This window comes from Rhinolophus sinicus, linkage group LG04, assembly GCF_036562045.2.
Source record: "Rhinolophus sinicus isolate RSC01 linkage group LG04, ASM3656204v1, whole genome shotgun sequence".
NCBI classification, from domain to species: domain Eukaryota; kingdom Metazoa; phylum Chordata; class Mammalia; order Chiroptera; family Rhinolophidae; genus Rhinolophus; species Rhinolophus sinicus.
In genome coordinates this window covers 184,079,168-184,097,969 of record NC_133754.1, presented here as the reverse complement: position 1 = coordinate 184,097,969, position 18,802 = coordinate 184,079,168, and the positions used below count along the sequence as shown (strand labels likewise).

The following is an 18,802-nucleotide window of genomic DNA, read 5'->3' as shown; positions in this document are numbered from 1 at the left end:
GAGAGAGTGTGAAGTGAGTGGTGGGCTGGGAGCAGCAAGGACGGGTGGAGGAGGCCGGTACCCTGGGATCCAATCAAGGCAGCACACCCCCCACCCGCCCGGGGCGTGACAGCCAGCCTGGAGGTGCAGACGGAGGGGCCCCAGCCCAGCCCAGGAGACCCTCACCCCAGACATTCAGGTTGTAGTGCTTCTCCGAGTGGCCTGCCCGGTTCAGTGCCTCACAGGTATAGCGACCTGCGTCTCGCACCTCGGCTCTGCTCACCTACAGAGAGCAAGACAAGCCATCAGCAGGGGCGGCACAGATGTGGTTACCCCTGGACAGACTGTGTGACCGTGGGCGTGTCACTTCTCCTCGCTGGCTCCCAACCTCCCCACCTGGAGCCTGGGGGCAATGGTAGCACCTTCCGGACTTCCTACACCGTGAAGTCTCCAGAAGCCCGTGCCTGTGGTGGCCTGACACGGGCCAGGGACCTGGAACGGGCTCCCCAAATGGCAGCCCTGCCAACCTCACCCCGCTTCACATCCACAGCCCAGCTCTGCTCTGACAGAACAGCCCAGAAGGCAAAGTGCAGAATGAAGAGGGTGGGTGCAAGGGGCCCTGTCCCCAGGGGTCAGCCCAACATGGTGGCCAATGGAGCCGGGCAGCGGCTTTGAAGAGTAAAGGGAAGAAGAGGCAGGCATTCCGGGCGGAGGGAACCAAGCGGAGGTGCCCAGAGTTGAGAATGATCTTATCACAAGGTGCAGAAGGGTGGGAGAAGGTGCAGGCTGGAGGGAAAGGCTCTCCCCAACAGCTGGAGAGGCACCTCACGGGCATTCTCTCCAAGAATTCTCCCAGCCACCCCAGAGGAAAGGTGCCAATGTGTTGACGGGGAGAGACCTGAGGCCAGTGCGGTCAGGACATTGCCTGAGGTGGCACAGCAGAGGAGGCCGAGCTAAAACTTAAATCCAGGCTTAACCCACAATCCCTGGCCCTAGTCACCCCGCCTTCCTGGGCCAGAGGCCCGATAAAGGGCCTTAAACGGCCAAGGGCAAGGAGGCTTCGGAACAAGGAGTGAAAAGCACTTGTTCTGAGAAAGAGAACAGCTCAGCTTCATGGGGGGGGGGGGGACCCTGAGGGAGGCACTGAGGGCTCACTCCTGGGGCTGCACCCTCCGTCCCCACTTGGCTGGAAGCAGCTCCGACCCTGAGCAGGCCAGGAGGACGTGCCCTGGTGTAGGGACTGCACTGAGCACACTGCTGCTGCCCTGCTGCCCGGGGCTCAGCTCTGCTCCGGGGAGGCCCAGAGGCTGCACACCTCCAGCACGGCCTTGTCTGCAGAGAGGTGGACTCCAGGCCGCGGCTCCAGGGGGCGGCCATCCTTCCGCCAGCTCAACACAGGAGGGGGCACAGCTTGGCTTCGGCACTCCAGGGCCACCGATGCGTTGGCCACCACGGACACGTTCAGCTCTTCTCCGAGGATGCTGGGAGGCACTGAGGAGGGGACAGGAGAGGCTGTCTCAGCAGGTGACGTGGGGCTGGGCCAGCCACACCCAGCAGCGGGAGCCAACCCAGGGGATGGCGAGGGATGGGGGCCGCGCCCTGAGCTGCAGCTCTAATCTTCCCCTCAGCGACCTCTGAGATAATATACAATTATCTCAGCATCTATTAAAAATTACTAATATTTTAATTTTTTAAAAGGTTTTTAAAAAGCTGGTTCCCCCAGCCACCGTTTCCCCTGAGACAAAAATAACCCATGCAGCAGAGGGGTGAAGAGGCAGGGCCCAGAGTCAGAGCTGTGGGGTGGAGCCCTGCGTTCCACCATACGGTCACCGTGTGAGGCCCTGGGGACGTTACTCGGCCTTTCTGGGGGTGATGAAAGTACCCACCTTGTTGGGCTGCTGGGAGATTAAATGCAATGACACAGGTGCGTGCTTGGGCACACACTTGTTAACTATTATCGACTCCCTCATCGGGAAAGAGCTGGGCGCGAACGCTTCCTCACCTCTCCTACCTGAGACTCCACCTCCAGAGATCCCCACAAAATCCCACACGAGGAACGAGGTTCCTGAGTGTAGTGAATGTCATGACAACCTAATGCCATCTTTGTCCATTTCACAAATAAAGAAATTGAGGCAATGTGACTAGCCCAAGGTCACGGAGGTAGGAAGTGGTACAGGCAGGATTTGAACTCCAGGTCGGTGACACTCCGGAGCCGGTGTTCCTGACCACTACCCCACACCACCTTTCCCAAATGGACTATTGCCTTTGGCCCAGCACATTATGCTCCTTCCACCTGTTCCCTGACCTTGGAGCTCCTGGCTGTGTGGGGCCGCCCGCCTGCCCACCTCTTCACGATGTGGGGGCTGACACTCCCACTGACCTCCACATGAAGGTGGCCACAGTCTCAACACCCAATCACCCCCTCTCCCTCTGGATATGGCTGGGGATGCCCCCAGCCCCATCTCCTTGAGCCACTGGCCTGGCCCAGGTGGCCTCCCCAGCCTGAGACTCACTGTGGACGTGGAGGATGACGTCCCTGCGGTCCTCACCCACTGCACTCACGGCCACGCAGGAGTAGCGGCCAGAATCAGAGGCCCGGGCACTGGCCAGCATGAGAACCCGGCCCCCAGGGAAGACCTGTGCCCCCAGAAGGAAGCCCACATGAGCTGATGCACCTCAAGGGTCAGCTCCCATACCTTCCCAAGCTGGCCCTGCTGCCAGGCACGTGAGGGCAGTCTGCTCCAGACCCCAGAGCCACCCAATGCAGGGCAACTGGTACCCAGACCTCGGGAGCTCTGACAGCTGGAGGGCAATTACATCGGTTCTCCTGAAAGGTCCTCTAGAGCTTTCCTGTGGCTAGTGAGCCGCTGAAATGGGGCTGGTCTCCAAGTGTAAAATACACAACAGATTTCAGAGTTAGTACAAAACAAATGATACTTTTTGGATATACTGGGTTAATGTATTGTTGGATATATTGGGTAAAATTTATTATTGGAATTGGTTTCTTAGGGCAGCCGGATGGCTCAGTTGGTTAGAGCGCAAGTTCTAAACAACAGGGTTGTTGGTTCGATTCCCACGTGGGCCAATGAGCTGCGTCCTCCACAACTAGATAGAAGGACAACTACTTGGAGCTGATGGGCCCTGGAGAAACACACTGCTCCCCAATGCTCCCAAAAAAAATTTATAAATAAATAAATAAAAAAGAGTTCGTCCTTTAAAAAAAAAGAAATTGGTTTCTTTTTACTCATTTTAATGCAGCTACTTGAAAATTTGATATCATTTATATGGCTCACATTTGAGGCATGCATTACGTTTCTGGAGACCTTGTGCTCTAGACTCTCCACTCTGCAGCTCTCCTACCCACTGCCCTTGGCGTTCTCTGCTTCTTCCTCACCGTGGAGCTCCCAGGGCCTGACCTCGGCTCCCAGCACCCCCTGAGGCACCAGGGAGGTGAGCAGGGGCCACCCAATCACTGACCTGGAGGCCAGAGGCCGCTGCAGTGGACACGGGGTTTCCATCCTTCAGCCACATCAGTGTGGGGCTGGGGGTTCCAGTGGCATTACAGGTCAGCCGGACGGGGGCGTTGAGCAGCACGGGGCCTGGCAGGTTGGGTGGCAGCGTGATGCGTGGAGGCACTGAGGGTGGGGACAAAAGAACACAGGCTGAGCCCCACTGAGGGTGAAACAGGGAGGGCCCCTGGCTGGGCAGCCCCACAGGCCACCAACAAAAGCACAGGGTCAGCCACTCTCAACATGGCATTGCACTCCACTGTTCTCAAGGCTGCTCATCTCCTCCTTTCAAGACCATCCTGAGGCATCTGCAGAGGGGAAACAGGCTCAGAGAGGGCAAGTCACCTGCCCAAGGTTGAGCAGCTAGGCAGTGACAGAAGCAGCACTTGAACTTGGGCCTTCTGGTCAGCATGAGGTCATTACCATGGGGGTGGTGTGGGCTAAGAAGAGTTGAGGACCCCTGGGCAGGTTTTGTGTTCCACCTCAGAGGTATCACATGAAACACTATCCTGCAGGCAGCCCCTTGTGGACAGAAAATCACTAGAAGATTCCATCGTTTCTGCGAGACATGAGCCACAGTGCCCAGGGCTCCCGCCTCCTGCACAGCTACCCTCTGTTCTTAGGGTAAAGACCCGACCCTCCAGCTTCCATCTGGCCACAGCCCACCTGGGCCCTCCTCCCCTTGTTTTGTGAACTCCAGGTCCCCAGCCTCCTTTCTGTTCCTCAAATTCACCAGGTCTCTGCAGCCTCAGGCCTTGGCAGGTGGTCTCTATTAAGGCATCCAGCTCTCAAAGACGCCTCCCAGAGTCCCCAGGCCAGGCCAGTGCCCGGTTCCAGGCACTCAGTTGTACCTCACCTTTACCAGCTCTCATCCCAATTGTCAGGAAACAGTACTTTGGGTAATTGTCTGTTTCCTACAGAAAGCTCCTGGGTCTGTCTTGCACAGGACTGCAGCCCCAGGGTCTGTCCCAGAGCACGTCCTCAATAAACGTGGTTGGATAGATGAAGGAATAGATGGTTGAATGGATGGATAGGTGGGTGTGTGGACAGAAGGATAGTTAGATGGGTAGGTGAATGGGCAGAGCATTAGATGGATGGTTAGGTCAATGGATGGACATTTGGCTGTTCCCATGCATAGATGGAAGGAGGGATGCTGATAAATGGAAGGAAGGAAGGAAGGAAGGAAGGAAGGAAGGAAGGAAGGAAGGAAGGAAGGTGGATAGATGACGAATGGAAGAAAAAATGGATAGATGTATAAGTGGATGGTAGATGGATGGATAAATGAATGGATGATGGATGGATGCATGGATGATGAAAGAAAGGAAGGATGGATGGATAATGGATGGGTGGAAGGAAGGAAGGAAGGAAGGAAGGAAGGAAGGAAGGAAGGACAGATGGATGGGTGGATGATGGATGAATAGACTGCCAGACAAACTGATGAGAGACAACTTTCGGAACTTTAGTTCCAAGGCAGCTCACCGTTGACCCGTAGGCCATACTGCAGCTCTGTATCACCTGCCTCATTGGATGCCACACAGCGGTAGCTCCCAGCATCAGAAAGCTGGGCTCGCTCAATGAGGAGAACTCTCCCATCAGCGGACACCGTCACTCCCTTGTGAGCAGAGACAGGCTGGCGGCCCTTGAACCAGGAGATAGCTAGGAGACAGAAGAGAGATACAGGGGTCCTGCCAGCCTCTCAGAGAGTGCCTGTGTAACGGGCCTCTAAGAGAGGCTGTCAGGGTAGCCACGTGGTGTGCCTTAATTTCAGGCCCTGGAGAAAGCCAGAGTTCTTCAGAAAGGGGGCGGAGGCAGAACTAAGGGCAGAGAGGAAGCCCCAGGGAGTGGAGGCTGTGACAGCCAGGACCAAGCAGACCTAAAGCCAGCCTGGCCCCTGCCAAGAGACTACTCATGAGGGAGAGCATTAGAGAAGAGCCTGGTGTACCCCAAAACAGCAGCCTCGTGAGTGTGGACCAATTGGATCTTCAGTTTCCTTATATCCGGCCAGGGCCCATCCCAGAACAGGGTCCCCCCTTGATGGGAGGCAGCAAGTGCCTCCAGGGCTTACTACCCCAGCAAAGCTGGGTGGACCTGGTTCAGATGGGGGATAGGAGATGGACCCCCCTCCTGGGCTCATCCTGACTGCGAACACACACCTAGCCCCAAGCTCCCAGCCTTTTCCTCAGTTGCCGTCTAGAGAAGAGGCCCAGATGGATAGTTGCTTAGAGGGCCTGGTCCTCGCCCCCAGCCCCAGGGCAGCCCTGTGAACTTAAGCTCTGAACAGAAGCCCCGCAGGTTTGCTTCTGACGCCAGTACAAAGGCTCTGGGCCCTGGAGGTGACTGGACATAACAGGCACTGGGTAAACAGCTGTTGAGAAGGGAGAGGAAATGCACGAAGCAGGGAGAAGAGCCTGCTGACTTTATCCTGCTTTGTCCATGGCCAGAGTGGTACCTAGAGCACTGACCAGCCTCACTGATGGGGAATTGGGGCAAGCGGGAGGCAGCTTCAGCCAAGAGAGGGGTCTTACCGGGAGGGGGCACGCCCGAAGCCAGACACTCCAAGGTCACTGAGGCATTTTCCAGCACTGCCTTGTTGGCTGGGCCAGGCTCAATGTTGGGGGGCACTAAGGGACATAAGCAGCACCCTGGTTTGGTGGGTATGGGCTCCAGTAGCTCAAATCTCAGTCATCCCAGATGCCCCTCCCCAGGCTTCCCAAAGGGTCCTGGGCAACAAGAGCCCCCAAACGGCTCATGCCCTCCGACCAAGGAACCCCACTCCTGAACCGAGGGCAAGAACAAAGGCATTGGGCTGCAATCTTCATTGCAAACGTACAACAAGGACCCCCCAGCGCCCACCCCCAGGAGCAGCCGACACCCAGCATGGCAGGGAGGCAGAACCTCAGACAGCCACGAAAAGTGCCAAGCACAGGGATTTGCCCACACTGCAAAGACGTGAGGGAACCCCCAAAACAAATAAAATAAGCAAAGGCAAATATGATTGCAGACAAGGGCGTCCTCTACAAATCCTGCAGAAAATATCCAAAAGGGGCCACAGGGCAAATGAGTTTCTACTTCTAAAGTCAAGTACGTGACTGATTTTTTTTTTTTTTTTTAAGGAGGGCGCAGCTCCCAGTGGCCCGTATGGGGGTTGAACCGGCAACCACGGTGCCATCAGCTCCAACCAACTGAGCTAACTGGCCACCGGGTGCATGACTGAGTTTACAACCCCATCTCCCCACTATGGCCCCCCACGGCAGTCCCGAGGGCCCTGAAGGGACCACCCCCATCCAGCGCCTGTGTCCTCACCCATAACCTTGAGCAGCACGTCCCTCTTACTCTCCCCAGCCAGGTTTGTGGCAGCGCAAGTGTAGACACCTTCATCCCTCAGGTCCACCTTCTCAATCTAGGGCCGGGAGGAGGAAGGGCAGTGTATCATGGGGACCTGGGGGGTGGGGACACGGGGCCCGGAACTGGAGGGCAGTCAGAGAGATGCTAGGACATGGCGACACGGCGAGGGGCTGCTGCTGGCCCCAGGGGCAGGAGAAGTGAGACACGGGGACAAGTTTGGCTCTGGGGGTGAAGTTTTGAGCCATGCATGCAGATTCCAGAAAATCCCCTGATCATGGGGATACTCCCCTTCCCTCCAGTGTCTCCCTCTGACGCTGCTGCTCTGGGACCTGACTAGGCTAAGGGCTCCCTCCCCTCATCAGGCTCAGCACACAGGTCCCCTGACCATTTTCCCAGGCTGAGTACTCGTCCTGCCTCCAGGCCGCCAGGGCCCCACTGGGGTCTCCAGGGCCCCTAAAAAGCGGCCCCTCCCCCTGTGCAAGGTTGCCCCACCAGCCCTAGGACCCCTGCACGTACCTGCAGGTTCCCCCCCGAGGATGCCAGGGCCACCCCATCCTTCCACCAGCGGAGGCTTGGGGTAGGCACCCCAGTCCCTTCACATCGGAGGGTCACAGGCTGCAGGAAAGGGGCTGTGATGTTCTCACCCCCAATGATGACCACAGATGGGAGCTCTGGGCAGGGGAGAGGCAGGGAGGGCCGAGTCAAGATCAGGAGGGGTGCAGTGGGCACCCAGCAACCCCCTCATTGCCTGGGGAGGAGGGAGTGGCCTTGCAGGCTGCCCTCTAAGGTCCCCCAATCAAGCCCCTAGACACCTGGCTTCAGGGAAGAGTGCCAGACTGGGAGCCAGTAGGGCAGGTCTTTCCTTTCTTTAAAAACTCTCCCATCCATCCATCCAGCCATCCATCCATCCATCCATCCATCCATCCATCCATCGAGCTTCTACTCTGTGCCTCGAACTGTATGGTGGCCACTGTATATCCTTCTTAGAGCTCCCAGAGCCAGGCCGCAGAGATGGACAACCAAACAAGCACTCTCAATACAGTAGATGGTGAGCTATAGCCAGCAGAGGATACGCAGTGTGGATTAGAACCATAGTGGAATCCAGGAGGGCTTCCTGGAGGAAGGGGTGGTTTAGGACCGACCTGAAAGACAGGGAGGAGCTAGCAGGCAAAGAGGGAGACTGTTCCACGCAGGGAAACAGCATTTGTAGGCTTGGAGGTGAGAGAGCTAATGTACTGAAAGAGCTGAATGAAGTTTGTTGTGGTCAACATGGAGAGAGGAAAGACTGGGGAGGAAAATGAGGGCTGGACAGATAACAAGTGTGGTAAACAGGTAAGACCAGCCTGTCATCCTACATCTCTTTGGGGAGCTGGGAAGTCCAGCCCAGAAGCACTGTTCCGAGAAGACTAGCCCCCTGTCCTTCCCAGGTCCACCAGGCCTGCCAGAGGCACAGATGCACACGGCCCTCTGGCTCTACCCACCCTGGCCTGTCAGGCTGCCCATGCCCCTCACCGTGCACTGACAGCTCCACCTCGGCCCCAGCAGTGCCTGCTTCATTGGTGGCCTGGCAGGAGAAGAGGCCCGCATGGCCTGGCTCCACATGGTCAATGTGCAGTGTGGTCCCCTGGGAGGCTACCTGCACCCCCGACAGCTCCTCAGCTGGGCGGCCATTCTGCAGCCATCTAAGGTGGGTGGGGAGGGGGACAGGTCGGCCTGAGCCCAGGGAAGGCAGGGCCGGCAGGACAAGCCAGGAGGCCTGGCAGCTCCTCCTGCCTGCTCACACGGTCCTGGCCTTTGTCATACTCCTGAGAAGGGGCAGTGTCTTCTGTCCCCACGCACCCCCAAAGCATGTGCTCTCTGCCCACAACCTCCAGCTCCAGCCCTGGTCTCTACCACCCCATACGCACTGGATAGTGGGCACCGGGGAGCCTGAGGCCTGGCAGGGAAGTTCCAGCCGCTGTCCCACGAGGGTGGTCACCTGGCCCAAGCCTTCAGCCACCAGGAGTTGTGGGGGCACTGCAGGCAGGAGCCCCCCATTGAGTGTTTAGAGGTAAGCAAATCCCGGCCGAAAGCCCTCCCAAGTCTCCAATGCCCCCAGAGCAAGGCCCAAGCCTCACCTCACCCTTCAAGTTCCCCCATAAATGGTCCCTCCTCCGGGAGGCCTTCCAGGACCACCCAAGGCCTGGACCCCCTGGCCTCCCCTCTGGCTTGTCCTGTTTATTCAATATCTGTCTCCCCACCAGACCCAGGGCTCCAGAGTCCTGCCTGCTTTGTTCCCTGCCTTATCTCCAACACCACACGGGCCAGAATTAATGACTGAGAAATGTCTGCCCAATGGGAGAGAGCAGGGGAAGGCCCCACCCCACCATCCCGAGGACTACTGCCCACAACCCGGCTTTGGGCCTCAGGGAGTTCTCGATAAACGTCCATCCTATTGATGGGAAGCGACTCCTGAAGGGCAGAGGGCTGTGGGGGCTGGCACAAAGTAGGTGTCGGAGGAGGGCTCCACAGTCCTGGTGACTCAGGTGGGACGGGCCTGGGCTCACCCTGCACGTCCACGGCGTATTGCAGCATGGCCTCCCCAGCGGGGCTGCTGGCCACGCAGCTGTACAGGCCTCCAGATGCCTCCCCCACACTCTCCAGGCTCAGTACGCCACCGCTTGCCTCCAGCCATGTCCCGTTGCTCTCCGCCATGGGCAGTCCCTCATGGTGCCAGGAGAGGGTGGGGGGTGGGTAGCCTCTGGCCACACACTCCAGCGCCAAGGGCCTCCCAGCCACGGCTTTTACCAAGTGAGGCCCTGCGCCAGCGCCCTCGATGGTGGGTGGGACTGCGGGAGAGGCACGGGGCTGCTCAGGGACCAGAGTGTGACACCCGGCCCTGGTTAGGCCCCTGGCCAACCTCACAACACGTGACAGCCTCTTCCCTGACCTCTACTAGCTGAAACCCTGTTCAAATATCAGCTCCTCCAGGAAGCCTGACCCAGGCCCCTGGTTGGAAGTACTCTCCCCCTCCTCAGCACCGCTTGCATTTTCTCTCCATCTCCTGCCACCCCTGTGGGCTCGTCACAGGCAAAACAACAGCTTGTCTGGGTCAGAGGCCCCAAGCTGGCAGCTGGGCTCATCCTCAGAAGCTGCCCACAGACGCCTCACAGCCCAACTTCCCTTTGGGGTCTTGGGGCTCCAGCACCCAAGCCCTCTGCATCTTTGGGGGTCAGAGCTCCTGAGCCGACTCAGCTTTAAGGGCCAGGAGGACCCCAGTAGCCTGCATTCTGCCCTCCAAACCTCACTAGGCCCTGCTCAGACCCCATCCCTGCCACCTACACACACATTTTCCTCCAAGTTCTCTGCAGGGCCTCACAGCCAAGCCCCTGGTGACAGCCAACGCCAAGGTTAACAGGGCAAGACTGATGGTGAAAGCCCCGGGTCCCATCACCTCCCAGCAGGGTGCCCCGGGCAGCCTCTGCAGCCCCAGAGCCCACTATGCTCATCTGTAAGTGCGGACACCAAGGCCCAAGGCCCTCCAGCCAATTAAAGGGGCTGAGCTGCGAAGGGCCCCCGGGGGTCTGGCTCATGGTGAGTAAGAGCAGTTAGTTCTTAGCAGTGGTCATGGGGGTCTGGGTGTGGTTTCGTAAAAAGCCCTAAGTCATGAGAGGAAACCTGTTCTACTCGGCCCTGCCTGGGCCCCTAGATAGGCCCTTCCACTCCTGGCCTGTTTTCTCGCCTGTAGGAGGGAAGTTAGACAAGATGAGATGACCCTTTTCCCTGGCTAACTCCTTAGTCCCATTGTCCTGGGCCTCTGGCCACTCGCCTCACTGACCTGTGGAGACAGGCAGAGGCCATCTTGCCCAGAGTCCCTCCCTCTGCCCATCCCGCTGACCACTGCTCGCTGCTGTAACCCCAGCCACTCACCGTAAACCTCCAGCCTCGTGGCCTTCTCCATGACCCCCACAGGGTTGCTGGCCTTGCAGGTGTAGACGCCAGCATCCGAGACCTGGGCCCTCCCCAGCTGCAGCTGCCGGCCACCCCTGGTGTAGACAGCCTCAGGGCTGGGCTGGACCAGGGCCCCGTCCTTGAACCAGGTGATGTCCGGAGCCGGCACTCCTCGGGCCTCACACAGGAACCACACCAGGTGGCCCTCCATGACGGCCACCTCGGTCGTCTCGTTGGAGCCCCAGATGGTGGGAGGTGCTGAGGACAATGGGGGGGGGGAGGTTACAGGGAGCCCCCCCAAAGCAGCCAGTGTTCCAACCCTCAGAGTGGCATACACATGCCTGTGAGCCACAAGCACTTCACGTGTCACACGCTTCTACTGCAGGGGAGAGGTGGAGAGTCTGGGACAGACGGGAGAGACCAGCTCGGGACATGTTGACATGGAAAGAAAGCCAGGTCATCTGAAGAGGTACAGAAGGTGGGGGTGGTCATAGCTGGGGCTCTGGACCCCACTCTGCCTCTGACCGGCTGCATGACCCAGGTAGGTCACCTCCTCTCTCTGGGCCCATCGCCCCATCTATAAAATGAAGGGCTGAACTAGATCAGGGTCCCCACGGGGCAGGTCACACACTGCCAGTGGTACCAAGGTGACACTCGGGGGGTCTGGGCACACGGTATGAAATAACTGCATCTCACAGCGGAACAGCTATGCCCCTTCCAAATTTCCTTCCATCCTGATTACGATAAAGGAAAGGCTCTGTTTGTGTGGCTATGTACTCAACCTTTCCCGCACTTTCTCCTCAGCCCTTTCCCACAGAGAGCAGACACAGCTCAGCACCCTGGCAGGCAGCTCACTCCTGAGCATTTCCCACCGGGCTTTCTTTCATTGCATTTGATCTCACAGCTTCCTCCCATGAGGGCCACTTACAGTTGGGATATTAAATATCCTTTTAAATAAATGTGTTTCAGTATAAAGAAAAAGTTAACGAAGCAATCACCCCAGTGGTATCAGGAATGTAAAGCTTGCGAAGCTGAGATAAGGACCATGGGATTTGGAAGACGTTGGCAGGTTCCCTCTGTCCCTCCCTCCAGCTTTATGGACTGGGGGCTCACTCCTCGAGGTCCCCATTCTGTCCTCGTTCTCCCTCCATGCAGTGGGCAGCAGAGCGAAGCTTGGTGAGGGCCCAGGGTGGGCGCTGGGCAGAGGCCGGGCTCACAGTGGATTCTGAGCTGGAAGTCCTTCGCCTGCTGGCCCGCTGGGCTGAAGGCCACGCACTGGTACCGCCCCTCGTCCCCCAGGTGACTGCTGGTGATTCTGAGAACCTGGCCATCCTCCTGGAGCTGGATATGAGGGTCTCCCGGAAGGACAGGCCTGCAAAGATGGCCAGGAGAACAGCGCCAGTCAGGCCGAGGTGGTGGCAGGGGCCGGCTGCTCTCAGGACAAGCAGTGCTGAGAGATTCAGTCGCCGAAAGCTGCAGACAGTCCACGTGCCCATCGACAGTGAATGGATAAACCAAGTGGTCCCTACAGTGGAATATTATTCAGCTGTTTAGAGGAAGTACTGACATACGCTACAGCACAGGTGAACCTCGGAAACTGTGCTAAGTGAAAGAAGCCAGACACAAAAGGCCACCGATTGTGTGAGTGCATGAAATGTACATGAAATACAGGTAAATCTACAGAGACAAAAAGCAGACTGGTGGTTGCCAGGGGCTGGGGGGAAAGGAGCCGAGGGAGTGACGGCTGATGAGTATGGGGTCTCCTTTGGGGTGATGAAATGTTCCGGAACTAGACAGAGGCGATGGTTGTACAACACTGTAGGTGTGCTAAATGCCACGGAATTGTGTACTTTAGAATGGTTAATTTCAGGTTATGTGGATTTTACCTCAAAAATATATATTTTAAAAAAAAGGAAAAGGAAGGCTGAGTGATGAGAAAATCCTGCTGGGTGAGAGAAGCATCTCAGCTGGGGGGTCCCAGGCTGGGTGGGAGGGGCCCACACTGCCCTCTGCCTGGGCCCTGGTGGCACGTGCAATGCCTGTCAAAGCCCCACAGAGCCCCCCATCTACTCGGCCCAGGTCTGGGCACTACCCCCACACCATTTGCCAGGGTTGCCACTCACTGCCTGTCCTTGGTCCACTCCACCTGGGGTGTGGGGACCCCTGAGGTCCGGCACTGCAGCTCCACCTCAGCACCAAGCAGGCCCAGCACCTCCTGGGCAGCCCCAGCTCCGAGCAGGGAAGGTGGAACTGGGGCGAGAAGGGGTAGCGGTGAGACTGCTCGAACCCTGCAAACCCTGCATACTGCAGGGCCTTTGCCTGGGCAGGTCCCCCTACCTGCTGCACCCTTCCCTTCTGCCATCAGTCCTGGGAAGCTCCCCCATGACCCTGGCTGGACTGGGCCCCGGTTTTGCTTCCTCTGCAGCCTGCACTACTTTCTTGCAGCCTATGACACAACAGTCATTACTTGGGTAATTATGTGATTGTCTAATGTCTGCCTTGATAGCTCCGTGGGGACGACCATTGGGTCTGGTGTGGGCCCCTCTGTGGCCCTGCTCTCAGCAGACAGAGTCTCCCGTTTCCCCTCACCTACCCCAAAGGGTAGGGGCTGCAGGGCCAGACACACTTAAGAGCTGTGCAGGCTCCAGCCTCACTCACTGAGGACGAGGAGATTGAAATCCTTCTGGGCAGTCCCCGCCTGGTTCTCCGCCCGGCAGGAGTAGAGGCCAGAATCGTCCTCCTGGATCCTGGGGAAGTGGAGGGCCCGGGCCCCGTCCAGGAGCCGGTGGCTACCCACCTTGGGCATCTGGGCAGAAGAGGCCAGATGGAGGTGGTGAGTAGGGTCTGGCCACTTCCTAGCATCAGCAACAAGGAAACTGAGGCCCAGGGAGCTAGCTGGTGGTGACAGGAACCTGGGGCTTCTGACTCCCCAACCAGTCCCGTGCCCTCTCCACCATGCAGTCCCCCAGGCTTCATCATGGGACCAAGTCCTCACGTGCCCCAAGCCCCAGTGCATCCCTAAAGACACCTGTCACATCTCCCTGCCACACCTTGGCACATGCAGGAAGCTGTCCAGAAGGCCTGTATTCTCTCTACATCCCACCAGCAGCCGGGCCGCCCCAGAGGACACCCACCGGCTGCCCGTCCTTGAGCCACACGATCTCAGGGGCTGGAAAGCCGTTCGCGTCACACTCCAGTGTCAGGGACTGCCCCGCCATGCCTGACACGTTGGCCCTGTATCCATCCTCCCGGATGTTGGGGGGCACTGGGAGAAAGAAGAGGCAGAGGAGCTTCCCCCCCTCCTGGAGGGCCACAGCTGCCTGGGCTCGTCTGGCCGCTCTGCCTGGCCTGGACAGGCAGCCCCAGATTCTGGGGTCCCAGCCCCCCGCTTGGGACCCGCACCCCCGGGGCATGCCCGGGCACAGATGCTGCTCTTTGACAATTAGCTTCGCAAGATGCCAGAGCTCCAGATCCATCCAGTTCTACACTCAACCTGCTGTCATGGTCACCTGCGAGGGTCTCGAGTCAGAATCTCTGAAGTGGGGCCTGGGTTGTCTTTGGAACAAACTTGCCAGGCAAGTCATGACATGGCAAGCCAAGGTGGCTGGTCACAGGGAGGTGGGAGGCGGCCCATTAGTGGCAGATAAAACCACTTCTCCCATCCACCTCCAGGATGGCCAAGTGGAGGGGAAGGGCCCCCTCCCTCTGCACATAGCACCGTGGATAGGGGGCTGAGGAGCTCAAGGGAGCTGACAGGAAAGATAGGAGCTCGGGGCACTTTAACCAGCTTTCAGTGGAGGCAGGCCATCTGTCCTCACTTTAAAATGAAGTCACCTACGAGAGCATTTTAAAGCCACTGATGGAGTTCCAGCTTCCTCCCCTCACAGTCTGCATGGGGTCTGAGGAACGGGGTGCCCGTGTACCCTGCCGCTCTCCCAATGACACCTTTAGGCCCCCCACCCCCACCCTAAGCACAGAGTAGCCTGCAGACTCCCCCGCGGAGCCCTCGGGCCCTGGGCATTCTGGGGCACCAGCTGCCCAAGCTCGGGGGGCCCCTGCTCACCATAGACCACCAGCTTGACTCTCCTGGAGGCGGAGCCCGCCTCGTTGGTGGCCTGGCACTCGTAGTCTCCGCCATCGGTGGGAGACACTGAAGCCAGGAACAGAGCGCCTCCGTCCAGCACTGCCAGGCCTGGCCGGTCACGCAGGGGCTCCGAGGACGGACCCTTCCGCCACGTGACCTGTGGCTTGGGGTTCCCTGGCCGGGCACATCAGTCATCAGCATGAATACCCCCCACACCTACCCTGTCCCCTGTGGTCATGTCGCTGACCCTGGCCACCCAATGCTGCGTGTCCACACTTGGGGGCCACAGGCACAGGGGCTAAGAGCTCCTTTCTGGGTCCTTCTCGGAGGCCCCACCTCATATGGAATTGTACCCCACTGGCACTCCCAAGACCCTGGCCTGCCCTGAGTTTTCCTTTGTGCCATCACCTCCAACTTTCTCATTGATGTAAACACAATAGTTTAGGTTTCTTTGTCTATTGTCTGTCTTCCCACAAGAGCCGGGGTCTTTGCTTTGTTCCCTGATGCACCCCTAGCTGCAAACCCAGTACCTGGCACATAGTAGGTCAGCACCCTGTATCACCATCCATATCCTCTGCCACCACTACTCATTGGGACTCGCGACCATTGCTAATTCTATCATTGCTAATACTATCTTCAACAACGCCGCCTGCTTTATCTGCCACCCCCTGGCAGGGTGGGTTCCCTTTGGAAACACACTCGCTCTGTATATAGGAAGCGCTGTCGGAGGGCAGGGTGGGCCGCCCCATGTGGGTGGGCTTGGGGGGTGGGATCACCATGTGGGACGCCCAAGGCACCCTAGGTGTCATCTTTCAGGAGGGTCCCTGGCCCCATTCTACCTTGTACTGGTCACTTCTTAAAGTGCTGGGGACCTTGCCTGCTGGCCGTGACAGAAAGGAAGTGCCCTCTGCCGGCTGCCCCCTCTGTGTACCTCTGGGCAAGCTACTTAATCCCACCCCAAGGGCTGTTTCCTCATGGAATCCTCTGCGGCTTCCTGTCCTAGTGTCCCACTGCCAGGGCCTGCTCCTCTACTGTGGGGACATATGCATGAACACGCACACACACACACACACACACACCACATAGGACACACACAGATGCACCACAAGCCCCCCAAGCTCCTCCAGCTTCTCTGAGAGCCCGACCCACTCCCATCCCCTCACCGCCCAGGACTTCAGAGCTGCTGGCCTGGAGGGGCACTGGGTTTTGAGCTCTGGAACTTTTTTTTCTCATTAATTTAGTTATTGATTTATTTGTATTTATTTTTTTGATCCAGTCTTACAGAGGCTAGAGGACCCCTGGAGCACACCAGAAAGGCAGCCTTTGGAGAGCTAGAGGGACGGGCGGTTAGAGGATGGAGGTGAGAGGGTGGGGAAGAAGAGCTTTGTTCTTAATACAAAAAGTCCAACCTGTAAGAGAGCTCTAACCACAGAGCAGCACTGCAGCTCTGCAGGGGGAAGATTTGGGGGACTCAGAGCTGTCCCTGAAAATACCTCACCTCACCTCCCCACTCCCATTTCACAGGGGCCAAGAGAGGAGCAATGAGGTCTCAGCATCACCAGCAAGTCGGTGGCCAGGCTTGTGGGCACAGTCCCACGCCACAAGGAGGAGGCAGATGGTGTCACCCATGGTACCAGGACTCCCACATTCCAGCGCCAGGCTGGACACTTTCTCCTTTCACCCTCTGAACTCACCAAGCCCAAGGTCACGTGGCTGGTGAATGCCAGGGCCCAACATTACCCATCAGACAGCCACCTGCTTGAGAAAGAAGGCCAAGGGCAGCCAGGGTCAGGCGCTGGCCAGGGCAAGGCAGTGTTTATTGGAGGGGCTTGGCTTATGCTGGCGAGGCTGAAGTCTGGCCCAGAGGACTGGCCCCTGAATGTGGGCAGCCCTGAGACACCAAGGGCAGGAGGCAGGGCTGCGTGGGTCCCACCTCCTGAGAGCGTGGAACCGCTGCTTGCTGTCACCAGAGACCGACACAAGGTGGCGCCATGGTCAAGGGCCAAGGCTTCAGGCCCCTCCAGGTGGGCAGTTCTGCAGACTGGACCCCACAGGCTCCCACAGCTCCCAGCCAGTGCCTGCCTCCTACCTGCCTCTCCTTCAGCCCTGGTCCAGGGAATTCCCTGGGCCCTGTGGCCCCAGCAAGCACAGCTGCGACTGGAACCAGCTACTCAGTTCCTCTGAGGCTTTTGGCAAGCAGCCCCTGACTGCTCAGAGGCCCAGACACCCGGCCTTAAGCTGTCCCTGATTCCTCAGACGCCCAGACACCCGGCCTTAAGCTGTCCCTGATTCCTCAGATGCCCAGATACCCGGCCTTCTAGAGAGCGCCATCCACACACAGGGCACACAGCGCGTTCTCTCAGCAGTCACAGAAGAGCCCAAAGCCAAAAGAAGCCACTCAGAGGGGAGTGGATCCGCCAGGCGTGGCAGGGTAAATCATTCATTCACTCAACATTCATTGACTCCGCCCATTTCCCCGAGCCCCCTGCTATGTGCCAGGCACAGTGCTGGGACCTAAAACTCCGGTCCCACTGAGCCCTCACAGCAGCCCTGAGTGGAGGGACTGGGGTGACACCACTCTACAGGCAAGAAAACAGAGGCTCAGGAAGGAGGCATCAAGTGCCCCAGCCTGGGAGCGCCAAAGCAGGGTTCAATGCTGGACAGCTGACCATAGGGTAGCTATCTCGGCCCCACAGAACGCTGCCACCCCTAAGGGGTCCTCAGAAGGCTGGTTTGCCCAGGACCACGTGAATCCATCCTCCATGAGAAAGTCTGGGGTGTGGGGAAAAGGCAGGGGCCACTGAGCTCCAATCCATAAGGACCGTTGGGCCTTCCCCGGACCCAGCTGTTACAGTGCCCAGGCCCAGAGGGGCCCAGGGTTTAACAGGCTCTTGGGGCTGAGGTCAAACCACACCCCACTTCGTGAGTCACCTTCCCAGCAAGCTGCTTAACTATGCCTGGATTGCCCCTGATAAAAAAGAGCTAATGCTAATACCCAGCCTCTAGGGTGTCGATGGGATGAAGTACTTGGCATGGCCCTGGATAGAAGTCAGGACCCCATAACCATGCATAACCCATGGCACTGCCCACAGTGTGTGACCCAGGGCACTGGAATGTGGGCGGGGGGTTCCTCCCCAGCCTGGCCCACCCCCAGTCCAGCCTCACCTCTGGCAGGGCACGGCAGGCTGGCATTCTCTCCCGCCACTCTCTCCAGCAAGCCGTTGGTCTCATCGGTCCCCCAGTGTGGTGGCTCTGGTGGGAGGCGATGTGGCCACACTCACACCCCAGAGCCCAAAGATTGGCCACACTCACACCCCCAGAGCCCAAAGATTGGCCTCACTCACACCCCCAGAGCCCAGGGACCCAGGGCCAGCGAGGAGGGTGCCCCCCACCAGAGCTCTAGTCAGGCATAAGGGGGTACAAGTCCTGTGCTCCCATCCTCAGCCTCAGGGCAAGCGAGTCAGAGCAGCCGGCAGGGCTACATGACTCCATAGGCTCGAGAGGCTGAGCTTGGGATCTCAATGACTTGGGGCCAAGCTTCGTCCTGCCCTGCACCTCCCTTCCAGCAGCATCTTTCCAAGTTTGTTTTAATTAAATTCATAATAGTGAAAATGCTAGTGCTATTAGTCCAGAACTTTCTATGCACCAGGTGCTTCACACACATTCTCTCGCTGACCCTCCCTCACATATTATTGGACCCATTTTACAGGTGAGAAAACTGAGGGTCAGAGAGTGTACATAACTGGCCTACAGTTGTCCAGCTGGTAAGTGAAGAAGCTGGACTGGAGCCCACGCCCTGCTCTTCAATCACTACCCACACTGCCTTCTGTCCACCCCAGAGGACAGAGTACCCACAGGACAAAGTCTTCCTGACATCTCAGGGCTGGGGGCCCAGGAGGAAGGCAGTGGTCAAGCAGGCCCCGAGCCCAGAGGGCAGACGAGTATCTCAGAAGCC

At 58.2% G+C, this 18,802-nt stretch overlaps 1 protein-coding gene across 2 annotated transcripts in view; it reads right to left on the bottom strand.

Annotated features, from left to right (window-relative positions):
• HMCN2 (hemicentin 2) overlaps positions 1–18,802 on the bottom strand; it is a 136,589-nt gene that overhangs the window by 56,236 nt on the left and 61,551 nt on the right. For both annotated transcript variants that reach the window (XM_074331183.1, XM_019728852.2), the window contains exons 25-42: positions 18,013–18,099; positions 14,827–15,021; positions 13,898–14,028; positions 13,422–13,569; positions 12,887–13,013; positions 11,981–12,135; positions 10,743–11,021; positions 9,380–9,661; positions 8,741–8,849; positions 8,346–8,515; positions 7,350–7,504; positions 6,792–6,888; positions 6,014–6,109; positions 4,968–5,144; positions 3,457–3,614; positions 2,493–2,616; positions 1,295–1,470; positions 166–262 (exon numbers count right to left, since the gene is read on the bottom strand). In XM_074331183.1, the coding sequence (XP_074187284.1) occupies positions 166–262; positions 1,295–1,470; positions 2,493–2,616; positions 3,457–3,614; positions 4,968–5,144; positions 6,014–6,109; positions 6,792–6,888; positions 7,350–7,504; positions 8,346–8,515; positions 8,741–8,849; positions 9,380–9,661; positions 10,743–11,021; positions 11,981–12,135; positions 12,887–13,013; positions 13,422–13,569; positions 13,898–14,028; positions 14,827–15,021; positions 18,013–18,099 (2,763 nt within the window). The remainder of the gene's footprint in view (positions 1–165; positions 263–1,294; positions 1,471–2,492; positions 2,617–3,456; positions 3,615–4,967; positions 5,145–6,013; positions 6,110–6,791; positions 6,889–7,349; positions 7,505–8,345; positions 8,516–8,740; positions 8,850–9,379; positions 9,662–10,742; positions 11,022–11,980; positions 12,136–12,886; positions 13,014–13,421; positions 13,570–13,897; positions 14,029–14,826; positions 15,022–18,012; positions 18,100–18,802) is intronic.